The sequence below is a fragment of the Oncorhynchus gorbuscha genome, linkage group LG12, assembly GCF_021184085.1.
Source record: "Oncorhynchus gorbuscha isolate QuinsamMale2020 ecotype Even-year linkage group LG12, OgorEven_v1.0, whole genome shotgun sequence".
Classification (NCBI taxonomy): domain Eukaryota; kingdom Metazoa; phylum Chordata; class Actinopteri; order Salmoniformes; family Salmonidae; genus Oncorhynchus; species Oncorhynchus gorbuscha.
The window spans coordinates 71,169,252-71,184,191 of NC_060184.1; the positions used below are offsets into that span (position 1 = coordinate 71,169,252).

General features: G+C 48.1%; 1 protein-coding gene across 1 annotated transcript in view; it reads left to right on the forward strand.

Moving 5' to 3' along the window:
* The window catches only part of kmt2ca (lysine (K)-specific methyltransferase 2Ca), a 235,970-nt gene that overhangs the window by 124,220 nt on the left and 96,810 nt on the right, over window positions 1-14,940 (forward strand). Inside the window, 1 exon segment of the mRNA XM_046290968.1 lies at window positions 5,165-5,313. Within this exon segment, the coding sequence (XP_046146924.1) occupies window positions 5,165-5,313 (149 nt within the window).

A 14,940-nucleotide genomic window follows, 5' to 3' on the forward strand; every position in this document is an offset into this window, starting at 1 on the left:
TTTAATGAAGCTAATACGGTACATGAAATAACGGAAGAAAACAACAAACGAATGAAACTAATACAGCCTATCTGGTGACTAAGACAGGTACAATCACCCACGAAATACAACGCGCACTCAGGCTACCTAAGTACGGTTCCCAATCCGAGACAACTAGAATCAGCTGACTCCAATTAGGAATCTCCTCAGGCAGCCAAGCCTAACTAGACACACCCCTAATAATACACACTCCCAATTAATACAAACCCTAATACGAAATACAACATATAAACCCATGTCACACCCTGGCCTACCCAAACATATAACAAAACACAAGATACAATGACCAAGGCGTGACAGAACCCCCCCCTAAGGTGCGGACTCCGGGACGCACCTCAAGAGCATAGGGAGGGTCCGGGTGGGCGTCTGTCCATGGTGGCGGTTCTGGCTCGGGACGTGGACCCCACTCCATAAATGTTCTAGTTCCTCCCCTTCGCGTCCTAGGATAATCCACCTTCTCCGCCGACCATGGCCTATTAGTCCTCACCCTGATCCCCACATAACTGAGGGGCAGCTCGGGACCGAGGGGCAGCTCGGGACCGAGGGGCAGCTCGGGACCGAGGGGCAGCTCGGGACCGAGGGGCAGCTCGGGACCGAGGGGCAGCTCGGGACCGAGGGGCAGCTCGGGACCGAGGGGCAGCTCGGGACCGAGGGGCAGCTCGGGACCGAGGGGCAGCTCGGGACCGAGGGGCAGCTCGGGACCGAGGGGCAGCTCGGGACCGAGGGGCAGCTCGGGACCGAGGGGCAGCTCGGGACCGAGGGGCAGCTCGGGACCGAGGGGCAGCTCGGGACCGAGGGGAAGCCCGGTACAGAGAGGGAGCCCGGTACTGAGAGGAAGCTCGGTACTGAGAGGAAGCTGAGGCAGGTAGTAGGCTCCGGTAAATCCTGGCTGGCTGGTGGACCTGGATGATTAAGTTTGTCTGGCCGATGTAGAAGATCTTGGTAGACTGGCACTTCTGGCGGATCCTGGCAGACTGGCACTTCTGCCGGATCCTGGCAGACTGGTGACGCTGGGCCGACTGGGAGCACTGGTGGCGCTGGACAGACAGGAGACTCCGGCAGCGCAGGAGAGGAGAAAGGCTCTGGCTGCACTAAACAGGCGGGAGACTCCGGCAGCGCAGGAGGGGAGAAAAGCACTGGCTGCGCTGAACAGGCGAGGCGCACTGGAGGCCTGGTGCGTGGTGCTGGAACTGGTGGTACTGGCGCGAGGACACGCACAGGAATCCTGGTGCGGGGAGCTGCTACCGGAGGACTGGTGTGTATAGGTGGCTCTGGATAGACCGGACCGTGCAGGCGCACTGGAGCTCTTGAGCACCGAGCCTGCCCAAGCTTACCTGGCTCGATGCCCACTCTAGCCCGGCCAATAGGAAGGGCTGGTATAAGTCGCAGCTGGCTCTGCACCCGCACTGGAAACACCGTGCGCTCCATAGCATAACACTGTGCCTGCCCGGTCTCTCTAGCCCAACGGTGAGCACAGGGAGTATGCACAGGTTTCCTACCTGGCATAACTATTCTCCCTTTTAGCCCCCCCCAATAAATTTTTTGGGGTGACTTTCCGGTTTCCAACCGCGTCGCAGTGCTGCCTCCTCATACTCACGCCTCTCCGCTTTAGCTACTTCTATTTCCTTCTTGGGACGGCGATATTCTCCCGGCTGCGCCCAGGGTCCTTTTCCGTCTAATATCATCTCCCAAGACCAGAAGTCCTCATATTGCTGCTCCTCACAATTAACAGGGAGAGTAGGCTCAGGTCTGACTCCTGACTCTGCCACTCTCTCTCTCTGCGCTTTCCCCGGTTACCTACGGTTTTCGCTCTGTATAGCCGTGCTCTCCTTTTCGATTCCATCCGTGTATAGCCCTCTTCGCATTGCTGTAGGGAATCCCAGGCGGGCTCCTGCACTCGCACTGGGTCGGCTGCCCACCTGTCGATTTCTTCCCACGTAGTATAATCCATATCGTCCTCCTTCAGATCCTGCCAGTTCACACGCTGCTCGGTCTGTGAATCGTGGTGGGTGATTCTGTAATGATCTTCGTCTGTTGTTTGTAGAAAGTCAGACCGAAATGCAGCGTGTAGGTTACTCATGACTTTTAATGAAGCTAATACGGTACATGAAATAACGGAAGAAGAAAACAACAAACGAATGAAACTAATACAGCCTATCTGGTGACTAAGACAGGTACAATCACCCACGAAATACAACGCGCACTCAGGCTACCTAAATACGGTTCCCAATCCGAGACAACTAGAATCAGCTGACTCCAATTAGGAATCGCCTCAGGCAGCCAAGCCTAACTAGACACACCCCTAATAATACACACTCCCAATTAATACAAACCCTAATACGAAATACAACATATAAACCCATGTCACACCCTGGCCTACCCAAACATATAACAAAACACAAGATACAATGACCAAGGCGTGACAACGACACAACAGTGGTAGACCTGCTCACTGACAACGACCAGACAGCCTATAGGGAGGAGGTCAGAGCCCTGACAGTGTGGTGCCAGAATAACAACCTCTCCCTCAACCTGAGACAAAGGAGATGATTGTGGACTACAGGAAAAGGAGGACCGAGCACGCCCCCATTCTCATCGACAAGGCTGTATTCGAGCAGGCTGAGAGCTTCAAGTGTCCACATCACCTACAAACTATCATGGTCCGACCACACTAAGACAGTCGTGAAGAAGGCACTATAATGCCTATTCCCCCTCAGGAGTCTGAAAAGATTTGGCATGGATCCTCAGATCTTCAAATAGTTATACAGCTGCACCATCGAGAGCATCCTACCTGACTGGTTGCATCACCACCTGGTATGGCAACTGCCTGGCCTTCGACCGCAAGGCACTACGGAGGGTAGTGCGTACAGCCCAGCACATCACTGGGGCCAAGCTACCTGCCATCCCGAACCTCTATACCAGGCGGTGTCAGTGGAAGGCCCTAAAAATTACCAAAGACTCTAGCCTCCCTAGTCATAGACTGTTCTCTCTGCTACTGTACAGCATGCGGTAACAGAGCTCCAAGTCTAGGTCCAAAATGCTTCTTAACAGCTTCTACCCCCAAGCCAATAGACTCCTGAATAGCTAATACAATGGCTACCCGGACTATTGGCATTGCGCCCCCCCCCCCCCCCCATTTTTACACTGCTACTACTCTGTTTATTATCCATGCATAGTCACTTTAACTCCACCCCCAGCACATTGACTCTGTACCGGTACCAACTGTATATAGCCTTGTTATTGTTATTTTGTTTTGTTTTTTACTTTAGTTTATTTAGTAAAAATGTTCTTAACCAACAATGCAGTTTAAGAAATAGAGTTAAGTGCCTGTAAGTAAGCATTTCACGGTAAGGTCTACAACTGTTTTATTCAGCGCATGTGACAAATATTTGATCTTCAATATATTAAACTTTAGTTTGTTGGAGTTTCACAGACAGGGAAACGTAGCGTTACATACTTAGCTTAGGTTGATTTCTCAAACGTTTCACATCGTACAAATGTTCAATACCAAAGGTCATCTTCAGGTTAACAACTGGCTCACCGCTCCAGCCAATCCTGGTCACAGAAAATATAAATCTGTAGATTACTGGCTACGGGGCCTCTACACCAACCACTATTGTTAACCAATCAAAGAGCTGGATTTGACAGCCCTGCTGAGGGCCAAAATACTTCCACAACAGAGTAATTGTTGCCCACGCCGACCACAAGTCATTACGGCAACCCAGAGCTCATGCGGTCAGTGGCACAGTGATGGCTTTGTGATAAGGGGTTGTGTAAAGTAAAAACCGCTGTGGCGAATGGATTGGTTTATCCCAGGTCCAGCAAGCCCCCTGAGGGTCACACACAATTTTCACTGTACTAGACACTTCCTGGCGTCCAGGGAAGTAGATGGAAGCTGCAAACTCATATCAACCGTTACAGTGGAACCACACTTGAAGTGCTGTTTTAGGCATTTTGTATTGGGGAGTGGGAAAACTGTGGCAGCCATAGGTTATTCACGAAGTATTCACAAGGCCAGTTCTGCATTGTTATTGTGGATAGTTTTTAACAGTAGCATTAACACCAGCTCCTGGGAAAGGGATGACATGGCCATTCTCTAAGAGGTCCCTCATAAGTATGACGAAGCATACTCACATTGCCGAGTAGGGCTCACGCAGCCACTTCTGGTAGTCATCCTAATGTTCTCCGAACACACTGGGAAGTATTACCATCGATGAACTGCATTGGTGTGTTTGCATAGTGCTTACCTATCACACTGACTCAGCTAACTAGCTTTTTGCCAGTTTCCCCACTGAAACTCTAATCGAACTCAAACTGGTCCGTCTTTTTGAAGTAGCCAGAGCTCGGGAGTCGCTGGAGTAGCCCAATTCCCCATAATGACTCTCTACCTCCCGCGGACACTCACTCGGGGGTCCTTTCGACACAGCCGGCTGCCCTGCCCTGATGCCTGTGCAGAAATGTAATTACAGCAGGCAGGGAGAGCCGGAGAGAAAATGGAGCAGGAGACAGTCGGGCTGCACCCTACTGGGACAAACCTGCAGCAGCGAGACACAGAGAATTCATCTGGAGAGAGGGAAGGGGAGAGACTGGAGAGGGAGAGGGAGCAAGGCAGAGTAAGAGAGGGTGCGAGAAAAGGGAGGAAGAGTGGAGGAGAGGGAGAGAGGGGAAACAGCTGGCAGAGCAAACCCACAGGCTTAGAGATCCCACTCTGGGAGAGCTGCCCTGGAGGCTGTCTGACTGATGATGAACCAAACCTGCCTGACTAGACAGTTTAGTCATGCTTAATGCATCAGGGTGGACATCAAATTATAACTAAGGCTGGTATAAAGAAGGACTGATGGAAACCAGCTTCACACTGATGACAAGTGAAGTTGCACTGTTATGATGTAGCATGTGATTGTGGTGTGTTCCAGTCAAAATAGTATATTTCTACCTTTGTCATAGTCACGTCAGGTGGGGGTGTTGTTAGTGGGTTATGTATATTGTCATAACCTGACATTTGTGTAAACAATATGGAGATGGTGCTGGTTATTGTGGAAGAAGAAATTATTTGGGAAACACTGATGCTACAAGTTGAAGTAATGTGAAGCTGTGTTGTTGATTTAATGGTGTTTTTTTGTCTCAGGTGGCTTCATGGGGAGTGTGAGAAGCAGGCAGGGGGCGACCTGGACCTTCACCCCCAGGCCGACTACGTCTGTACACAGAGGGACATGGTGGAAACCCCAGCCAGCCCCATCCAGGAACCCACAGAACCAGAACCAGAGCCAACTATGGGTAAGAACAGAAACTGCACATCTGGAGTGTATTTGTGGACTAGTGTTATATGTAATGTGGCTCTATACGCCAGCATTTTAGGGATGTGAATGTTACATATTAGGCATGTATGAGAATATCCTCAAATACAGAATGTATAAAACAATACCCTCAAATAGAAGTTGACATTCTGTACTGTTTCCTATGAAACATTTGATCTCAATTTGGATTTGAGATGTTTCATAGGAAACAGTACAGAATGTCAACTTCTATTTGAGGGTATTTACTGGTACTGTGTGTGTAGATGGTAGCAGTCAAACTTTTGGACACCTACTCATTCAAGTGTTTTTCTTTATTTAAAAAACAAAACCATTTTCTACATTGTAGAATAAATAACACATATGAAATCATGTAATAACAAAAAAAAAGTGTTAAACAAATCAAAATATATTTGAGATTCTTCAAAGTTGCCACACTTTGCCTTGATGACAAATTTGCACACAATGTAGAAAATAGTCCAAATAAAGAAAAACTCTTGAATGAGCAGGTGTGTCCATACTTTTGACTGGTACTGTGTATATATGGTTTTGTTTCACTGTCCAAATACATATGATGTGGAACAGTGCTGTACTGTTGTCAAATTGACTATGTAGAATATAACTGTAGTCTAGTTGTTGACTAAGTGGAATATTGCTGTAGTTTCTTAATCCTGGTCACGGGGATCCAAACAGGATTTTGACCTAGCACGACACACCTGGTTCCACTAATCAACGAATCATCAAACTTTTGTTTGATTAGTGTAATCAGGTGTGTCGTGCCCAGGGCAAAAACAAACATGGTCACCCCTTTAGGTCCCCAGGACCAGGATTAAGAAGCACTGCTGCAGTCTCATTGACTATGTGCTGTAGTCTCATTGACTATGTGCTGTAGTGCTGTTGTCTTGTTGTTGACTATGTGGAATAGTGCTGTTGACTATTTGGCGCTACTCAACAATTAACTGTCCTGAACATATTTTTGGACAATATCTCTTTAGGTTTTGTAATGTCTTTTTGGATGATGCTGTGCAATTCTGGTCATCCCCAAATTGAAGGTCCACACAGCATTGAATCCTCTCCATCCACATCATCTCTCAGAGCCAGGCCGGGTGTAGCGGGAGAGAAATGCTTCAATTACTGGCTTCCTGTATACACAGAACCAGCTGGTGACCTATCATGGGCTGGCCCTGCACCACCAGCTAAAAACCAATCTGATTTCCCTCGAAATATATATTACTAGGTCTGGGAGGTTACCAGTATCCCAATACTCGTTAGTATCGTGGCAAGGAAACAAAACACGAAGCAGAACTGCCCTAATGTTGGAAACAAACATCATTATGTTGTCATCCAGAGTCGCATGTATTTATTTTCTAAACTACAGCACAAAATATGTTACATACAGTAGGTTATTAAAGCAGCAAAGAGTTAGGTTTGCTTCATGTTTTCATTTTTGCCACTGAAATTGGGATACTGTTAACGTCACAGACCTAGTTATTACCTGGCCAAATTAAAATGGACCCTGTTCCCAGCCTGCTTGGCACCCAGATGAATTGCGGTGCAGAGTTGTTGTGATTTCCTCTTCTCTCTCCCTGTAGCCAGCCTGTGTTCTATCCACCCCATCACCTCTCTACACTGTCTTCTATCCACCCCATCACCTCTTTATACTGTCTTCTATCCACCCCATCACCTACTCACTGTCTTCTATCCACCCCATCACCTACTCACTGTCTTCTAGCCACCCCATCACCTCTTCACTGTCTTCTAGCCACCCCATCACCTCTTTATACTGTCTTCTATCCACCCCATCACCTACTCACTGTCTTCTAGCCACCCCATCACCTCTCTATACTGTCTTCTATCCACCCCATCACCTCTTTATACTGTCTTCTATCCACCCCATCACCTCTTCACTGTCTTCTAGCCACCCCATCACCTCTTCACTGTCTTCTAGCCACCCCATCACCTCTTCACTGTCTTCTAGCCACCCCATCACCTCTCTACACTGTCTTCTAGCCACCCCATCACCTCTCTTCACTGTCTTCTAGCCACCCCATCACCTCTCTTCACTGTCTTCTAGCCACCCCATCACCTCTCTTCACTGTCTTCTAGCCACCCCATCACCTCTCTTCACTGTCTTCTAGCCACCCCATCACCTCTCTTCACTGTCTTCTAGCCACCCCATCACCTCTCTACACTGTCTTCTAGCCACCCCATCACCTCTCTTCACTGTCTTCTAGCCACCCCATCACCTCTCTTCACTGTCTTCTATCCACCCCATCACCTCTCTTCACTGTCTTCTAGCCACCCCATCACCTCTCTACACTGTCTTCTATCCACCCCATCACCTCTCTACACTGTCTTCTATCCACCCCATCACTTCTCTTCACTGTCTTCTAGCCACCCCATCACCTCTCTTCACTGTCTTCTAGCCACACCATCACTTCTCTTCACTGTCTTCTAGCCACCCCATCACCTCTCTTCACTGTCTTCTAGCCACCCCATCACCTCTCTTCACTGTCTTCTATCCACCCCATCACCTCTCTTCACTGCCTTCTATCCACCCCATCACCTCTTCACTGTCTTCTATCCACCCCATCACCTCTTCACTGTCTTCTATCCACCCCATCACCTCTTCACTGTCTTCTATCCACCCCATCACCTCTTCACTGTCTTCTATCCACCCCATCACCTCTCTTCACTGTCTTCTAGCCACCCCATCACCTCTCTACACTGTCTTCTATCCACCCCATCACCTCTCTACACTGTCTTCTATCCACCCCATCACTTCTCTTCACTGTCTTCTAGCCACCCCATCACCTCTCTTCACTGTCTTCTAGCCACACCATCACTTCTCTTCACTGTCTTCTAGCCACCCCATCACCTCTCTTCACTGTCTTCTAGCCACCCCATCACCTCTCTTCACTGTCTTCTATCCACCCCATCACCTCTCTTCACTGCCTTCTATCCACCCCATCACCTCTTCACTGTCTTCTATCCACCCCATCACCTCTTCACTGTCTTCTATCCACCCCATCACCTCTTCACTGTCTTCTATCCACCCCATCACCTCTTCACTGTCTTCTATCCACCCCATCACCTCTCTTCACTGTCTTCTAGCCACCCCATCACCTCTCTTCACTGTCTTCTAGCCACCCCATCACCTCTCTTCACTGTCTTCTAGCCACCCCATCACCTCTCTACACTGTCTTCTATCCACCCCATCACCTCTCTACACTGTCTTCTATCCACCCCATCACTTCTCTTCACTGTCTTCTAGCCACCCCATCACCTCTCTTCACTGTCTTCTAGCCACACCATCACTTCTCTTCACTGTCTTCTAGCCACCCCATCACCTCTCTTCACTGTCTTCTAGCCACCCCATCACCTCTCTTCACTGTCTTCTATCCACCCCATCACCTCTTCACTGTCTTCTATCCACCCCATCACCTCTTCACTGTCTTCTATCCACCCCATCACCTCTTCACTGTCTTCTATCCACCCCATCACCTCTTCACTGTCTTCTATCCACCCCATCACCTCTTCACTGTCTTCTATCCACCCCATCACCTCTCTACACTGTCTTCTATCCACCCCATCACCTCTCTACACTGTCTTCTAGCCACCCCATCACCTCTCTACACTGTCTTCTATCCACCCCATCACCCCATGTCTTCTATCCACCCCTTCTATCCCCTTCTATCCACCTCTTCACCTCTTCACTGTCTTCTATCCACCCATCACCTCTCTGCACTGTGCTCTATCCACCCCATCACCTCTCTCTCGGCGTGTGTGTGTGTCGGTGGGTCTGCCTGTCGGACGGGCAAGCTGTTCTGTCTGCCTGTCTGTTTGTGCGGGCGTGTCTGTCTGTCTGTCTGGAGTGCTTATCTGTCTGTCTGTGCGGGCGTGTCTCTCTCTGTCTGTCTTTGTCTGTGTGTGCCTGTCTGTCTGTGTGTGCCTGTCTGTCTGTGTGTGTGCCTGTCTGTCTGTGAGTGCCTGTCTCTGCCTGTCTGTCTGTGTGTGCCTGTCTCTGACTGTCTGTCTGTGTGTGCCTGTCTCTGACTGTCTGCCTGCGCGTGCCTGCCTGTGTTTGTTAGTGTGTACAACTGGGATGTGCATGCATATATTCAAGCGCATCATTGTGTGTGCGCTCGCATATATGCTTGGGACAAGTTGAGTGATGATGGGATAGGATGTGTTTGTTACTCACCGTAGCCATGGGCCTTTCCGTTGTGGAACAAGGTTGCCAGAAGCAGCAGAATTCTGGGCCCGGGCCAAAACAGGCTGCAGAGTAGCACAGGGAGAGGAAGAAACCCCCCCCCCCTCTCTGTTTGTTCCATATGTCTCTCTCTCTCTGTTTGTGCTCTCTAGCGCGTTCTCGCTCTGTCGCTCTTTCTCGCTCTCTCGGTCGCGCTCTCGCTCTGTCGCTCTCTTTCCCACCCCATGCCCCTCTCCTCCCCTGCCTCTCTCATCCCCACCCCCTGCCTCTCTCCATCCTGTTCCTGTCACATGTCCTGGCGGGTACAGACACAACACCACATCAAGCTGTATACACTAGGCTAGACTCCTAGGCCTACATTCATGTTCACTTTTGCAGTTGTTTTTCACATGCATACAGTAATATTTAATTTTGTCAACACACCATTTACATGTTTGCATGTATTGTGCATTTGGAAAGTAGTCGGACCCTGTTTTTTTTTCTCTATTTTGTTACCTTACAGCCTTATTGTAAAATGGATTAGATAAATGTTTTGCCCTCATCAATCTACACACAATACCCCACAATGACATCACAATACCCCACAATGACATCACAATACCCCACAATGACATCACAATACCCCATAATGACAAAGCAAAAAACAGGTTGTTAGAAATGTTTTCAAATTTATACTAGAGGTCGACCAATTAACCGGAATGGCTGATTAATTAGGGCCAATTTCAAGTTTTCATAACAATCAGATATCGGTATTTTTGGACACCGATTTGGCCGATTTACACCTTTATTTAACTAGGCAAGTCAGTTAAGAACACATTTTTATTTCCAATAACGGACTAGGAACAGTGGGTTCACTGCCTTGTTCAGGGGCAGAAAAACAGATTTTTACCTTGTCAGCTCGGGGATTCAATCTTGAAACCTTACGGTTGACTAGTCAAACGCTCTAACCACCTGCCTTACATTGCACTCCACGAGGAGCCTGCCTATTACGCAAATGCAGTAAGAAGCCAAGGTAAGTTGCTAGATAGCATTAAACCTATCTAAAAAAACAATCAATCAATCATGATCACTAGTTAACTACACATGTTTGATGATATTACTAGTCTATCTGGCGTGTCCTGCGTTGCATATAATCGATGCGGTGCGAAAAAGGACCGTCATTGCTCCAACGTGTACCTAACCATAAACATCAATTCCTTTCTTAAAATCAACACACAAGTATATATTTTTAAACCTGCATATTTAGTTAATATTGCCTGCTAACTTAAATTTTTTAAACTAGGGAAAATGTGTCACTTCTCTTTCAACAGAGTCGGGGTATATGCAGCAGTTTGAGCCGCCTTGCTCGTTGCGAACTGTGTGAAGACACTTTCTTCCTAACAAAGACAGCCAACTTTGCCAAACATGGAATGATTTAACAAAAGCCCATTTGCGGAAAAAAAAGCACAATCGTTGCACGACTGTTCCTAACCATAAACATCAATGCCTTTCTTAAAATCAAGACACAGAAGTATATATTTTTAAACCTGCATATTTAGCTAAAAGAAATCCAGGTTAGCAGGCAATATTAACCAGGTGAAATTGTGTCACTTCTCTTGCGTTCATTGCATGCAGAGTCAGGGTATATACAACAGTTTGGGTCGCCTGGCTCGTTGCGAACTAATTTGCCAGAATTTTACGTAATTATGACATAACATTGAAGGTTGTGCAATGTAACAGGAATATTTAGACTTATGGATGCCACCCGATAGATAAAATACGGAACGGTTCCGTATTTCACTGATAGAATAAACGTTTTGTTTTTCGAAATGATAGTTTCTGGATTCTACCATATTAATGACCAAAGGCTCATATTTCTGTGTGTTATTATGTTCTAATTAAGTCTATGATTTGATATAGAAGTCTGACTGAGTGATGGTAGGCAGCAGCAGGCTCGTACGCATTCATTCAAACAGCACTTTCATGCGTTTTGCCAGCAGCTCTTCGCAATGCTTCAAGCATTGAGCTGTTTATGATTAGGCTGGTGTAACCGATGTGAAATGGCTAGCTAGTTAGCGGGGTGCTCGCTAATAGCATTTCAAACGTCACTCGCTCTAAGACTTGGAGTAGTTTTTTCCCTTGCTCTGCATGGGTAACGCTGCTTCGAGGTTTGCTGTTGTCGATGTGTTCCTGGTTCGGGGATATGAAATACAAAGGGTATAGAGAGAAATATTCCTATAATTCCTATAATAACTTAAACTTAAACTTCTTACCTGGGAATATTGAAGACTCATGTTAAAAGGAACCCCCAGCTTTCATATGTTCTCATGTTCTGAGCAATGAACTTAAACGTTAGCTTTCTTATATGGACTTATACTTTTATTACACTTTTACTTTCTTCTCCAACACTTTCTTTGCATTATTTAAACCAAATTGAGGCTAAATTGATTTTGTTAATTTATTATATTAAGTTAAAATAAGTTTTCATTCAGTATTGTTGTAATTGTCTGTATTACAAATTTTAAAAAATGAAATCGTCAGATTAATCAGTATCGGCGTTGAAAAACATCAACATCAACAGAAATACCTTACCTTATAAATAGGTATTCAGACCATTTGCTTTAAAATTGAGCTCAGGTGCATCCTGTTTCCATTTATCATCCTTGAGATGTTTCTACAACTTGATTGGTCCCACAATTGACCTTGCATGTCAGAGAAAAAAATCAAGCCATGAGGTCAAAGGAATTGTCCTCAGAGCGCCGAGACAGGATTGTGTCGATGCACAGACCTGGGGAAGGGTACCAAAACATTTCTGCGGCATTGAAGGTCCCCAAGAACACAGTGGCCTCCATCATTCTTAAATGGAATAAGTTTGCAACCACCAGGTTTCTTCCGAGAGCTGAGAAGTTAGGGGAGAACCCCCTTGGTCAGGGAGGTGACCAAGAACCCGGTGGTCACTTTGACAGAGTTCCAGAGTTCCTCTGTGGAGAAGGACAACCATCTCTGCAACACTCCACCAATCAGGCCTTTATGGTAGAGTGGCCAGACGGAAGCCACTCCTCAGTAAAAGGCACATGACAACCTACTTGTCGTTAGCCAAAAGGCACCTAAAATAATCTCAGACCATGAGAAACAAGATTCTCTGGTCTGATGAAACCAAGATTGAACTCTTTGGCCTGAATGCCAAGCGTCATGTCTGGAGGAAACCAGGCACCATCCCTACGGTGAAGCATGGTGGTGGCAACATCATGTTGTGGGGATGTTTTTCAGCGGCAGGGACCTCATCAAGTACAGAGTTCCTTGATGAAAATCTGCTCCAGAGCATTCAGGATTTCAGACTGGGGCGAAAGTTCACCTACCAACAAGACAACGACCCTAAGCACACAGCTAAGACAATGCAGGAGTAGCTTTGGAACAAGTCTCTGAATGTCCTTGAGTGGCACAGTCAGAGACTGGACTTGAACCTGGCCAAACATCTCTGGAGAGACCTGAAAACAAAATGTGGAAAAGTTCAAGGGGTCTGAATACTTTCCGAATGCGCTGTACAGTTGCTAATGCAGAACTGTGTCACTCATTCTGGCCCAATGACCAATACCACCATTATCTGAGCTTTGATTTGTGCCTTATCTGACTCTATTACCTAAAATTCCACAAACAGACACACACACGCACACCAACTCCACACAACCTCAAACATTCATGGCTGAATAACTCAGTGCAGCAGCTTTGCATTGAGGGGGAATACTCCCTTTCCCCATGCTGTCAGGAGAGACATGGCTGTGTATCGATCTATAATATATATGCCATTTAGCAGACGCTTTTATCCAAAGCGACTTACAGTCATGTGTGCATACATTCTACGTATGGGTGGTCCCGGGGATCGAACCCACTACCCTGGCGTTACAAGCGCCATGCTCTACCAACTGAGCTACACAGGACTGGGGTGTCAGAGGTGGGGACTGGAGTGTGCTTAGCCAATGAGGTCGGGGATGGGCCCCTCTGGAGTGGAGGTGTGGGTGGTCTTTGACCCCACTGGCTAACCACTTACCTGCTGGTGCCACTGTCTGCCACAGCCCACTGTGGGTTAACCAGACTGTTGTTAGTCACCTACACACAAGACTATTTATCATCAGTGGCAGCGCTAATGTTTTCTTTGGAGCCCTTTGGTGCATTCCCATCTTGATCTGTCTCTCGTTTTGTGCCTTACCTCGCACTCTCAATCTGTTTCTCCTTGGCTCATACTGTCTCGTTCGTTCTCCCTTCCCCCTGCCCTCTATGTTTGTGCTGCTTGGAGCGGCGGAGGGACAAGAGGTGGAAGGTCTCTCCCTAGGCTGAAATCCTGGGACTGCGTGATGGCTAGGAGGTGGGGGAGAGGGGGAGGTCTCTCCCTATGCTGAAATCCTGGGACTGCGTGATGGCTAGGAGGTGGGGGAGAGGGGGGAGGTCTCTCCCTAGGCTGAAATCCTGGGACTGCGTGATGGCTAGGAGGTGGGGGAGAGGGGGAGGTCTCTCCCTAGGCTGAAATCCTGGGACTGCGTGATGGCTAGGAGGTGGGGGAGAGGGGGAGGTCTCTCCCTAGGCTGAAATCCTGGGACTGCGTGATGGCTAGGAGGAGGGGAGAGGGGGAGGTCTCTCCCTAGGCTGAAATCCTGGGACTGCGTGATGGCTAGGAGGTGGGGGAGAGGGGGAGGTCTCTCCCTAGGCTGAAATCCTGGGACTGCGTAATGGCTAGGAGGTGGGGGAGGGGGGAGGTCTCTCCCTAGGCTGAAATCCTGGGACTGCGTGATGGCTAGGAGGTGGGGGAGAGGGGGAGGTCTCTCCCTAGGCTGAAATCCTGGGACTGCGTGATGGCTAGGAGGTGGGGGAGAGGGGGGAGGTCTCTCCCTAGGCTGAAATCCTGGGACTGCGTGATGGCTAGGAGGTGGGGGAGAGGGGGAGGTCTCTCCCTAGGCTGAAATCCTGGGACTGCGTGATGGCTAGGAGGTGGGGGAGAGGGGGAGGTTTCTCCCTAGGCTGAAATCCTGGGACTGCGTGATGGCTAGGAGGTGGGGGAGAGGGGGGAGGTCTCTCCCTAGGCTGAAATCCTGGGACTGCGTGATGGCTAGGAGGTGGGGGAGAGGGGGGAGGTGTCGCTCAGTCAGAGCCGAAGTCTTCTTTTCACACTTTCGGTCTGTCGGCTCTTTTTTTATATTTTTTACTGGTCCTCTGTCACTCTCTCTTTCTCCGATCCCGTCTCGCTCTATTAGGGCCGGTACGATACAGTATCACGATACTCATTAGCGTTGTGGCTACGAAAGAAATCTACGATGCGGATTTTACTTCTGTAGGAAAACAGCCCTAATCTTGGAAACAAACATCATTAGGTTGTCATCCAATATTTTACATATGGCACATTTTTTAAAGGGCAAAAGAGTCTGG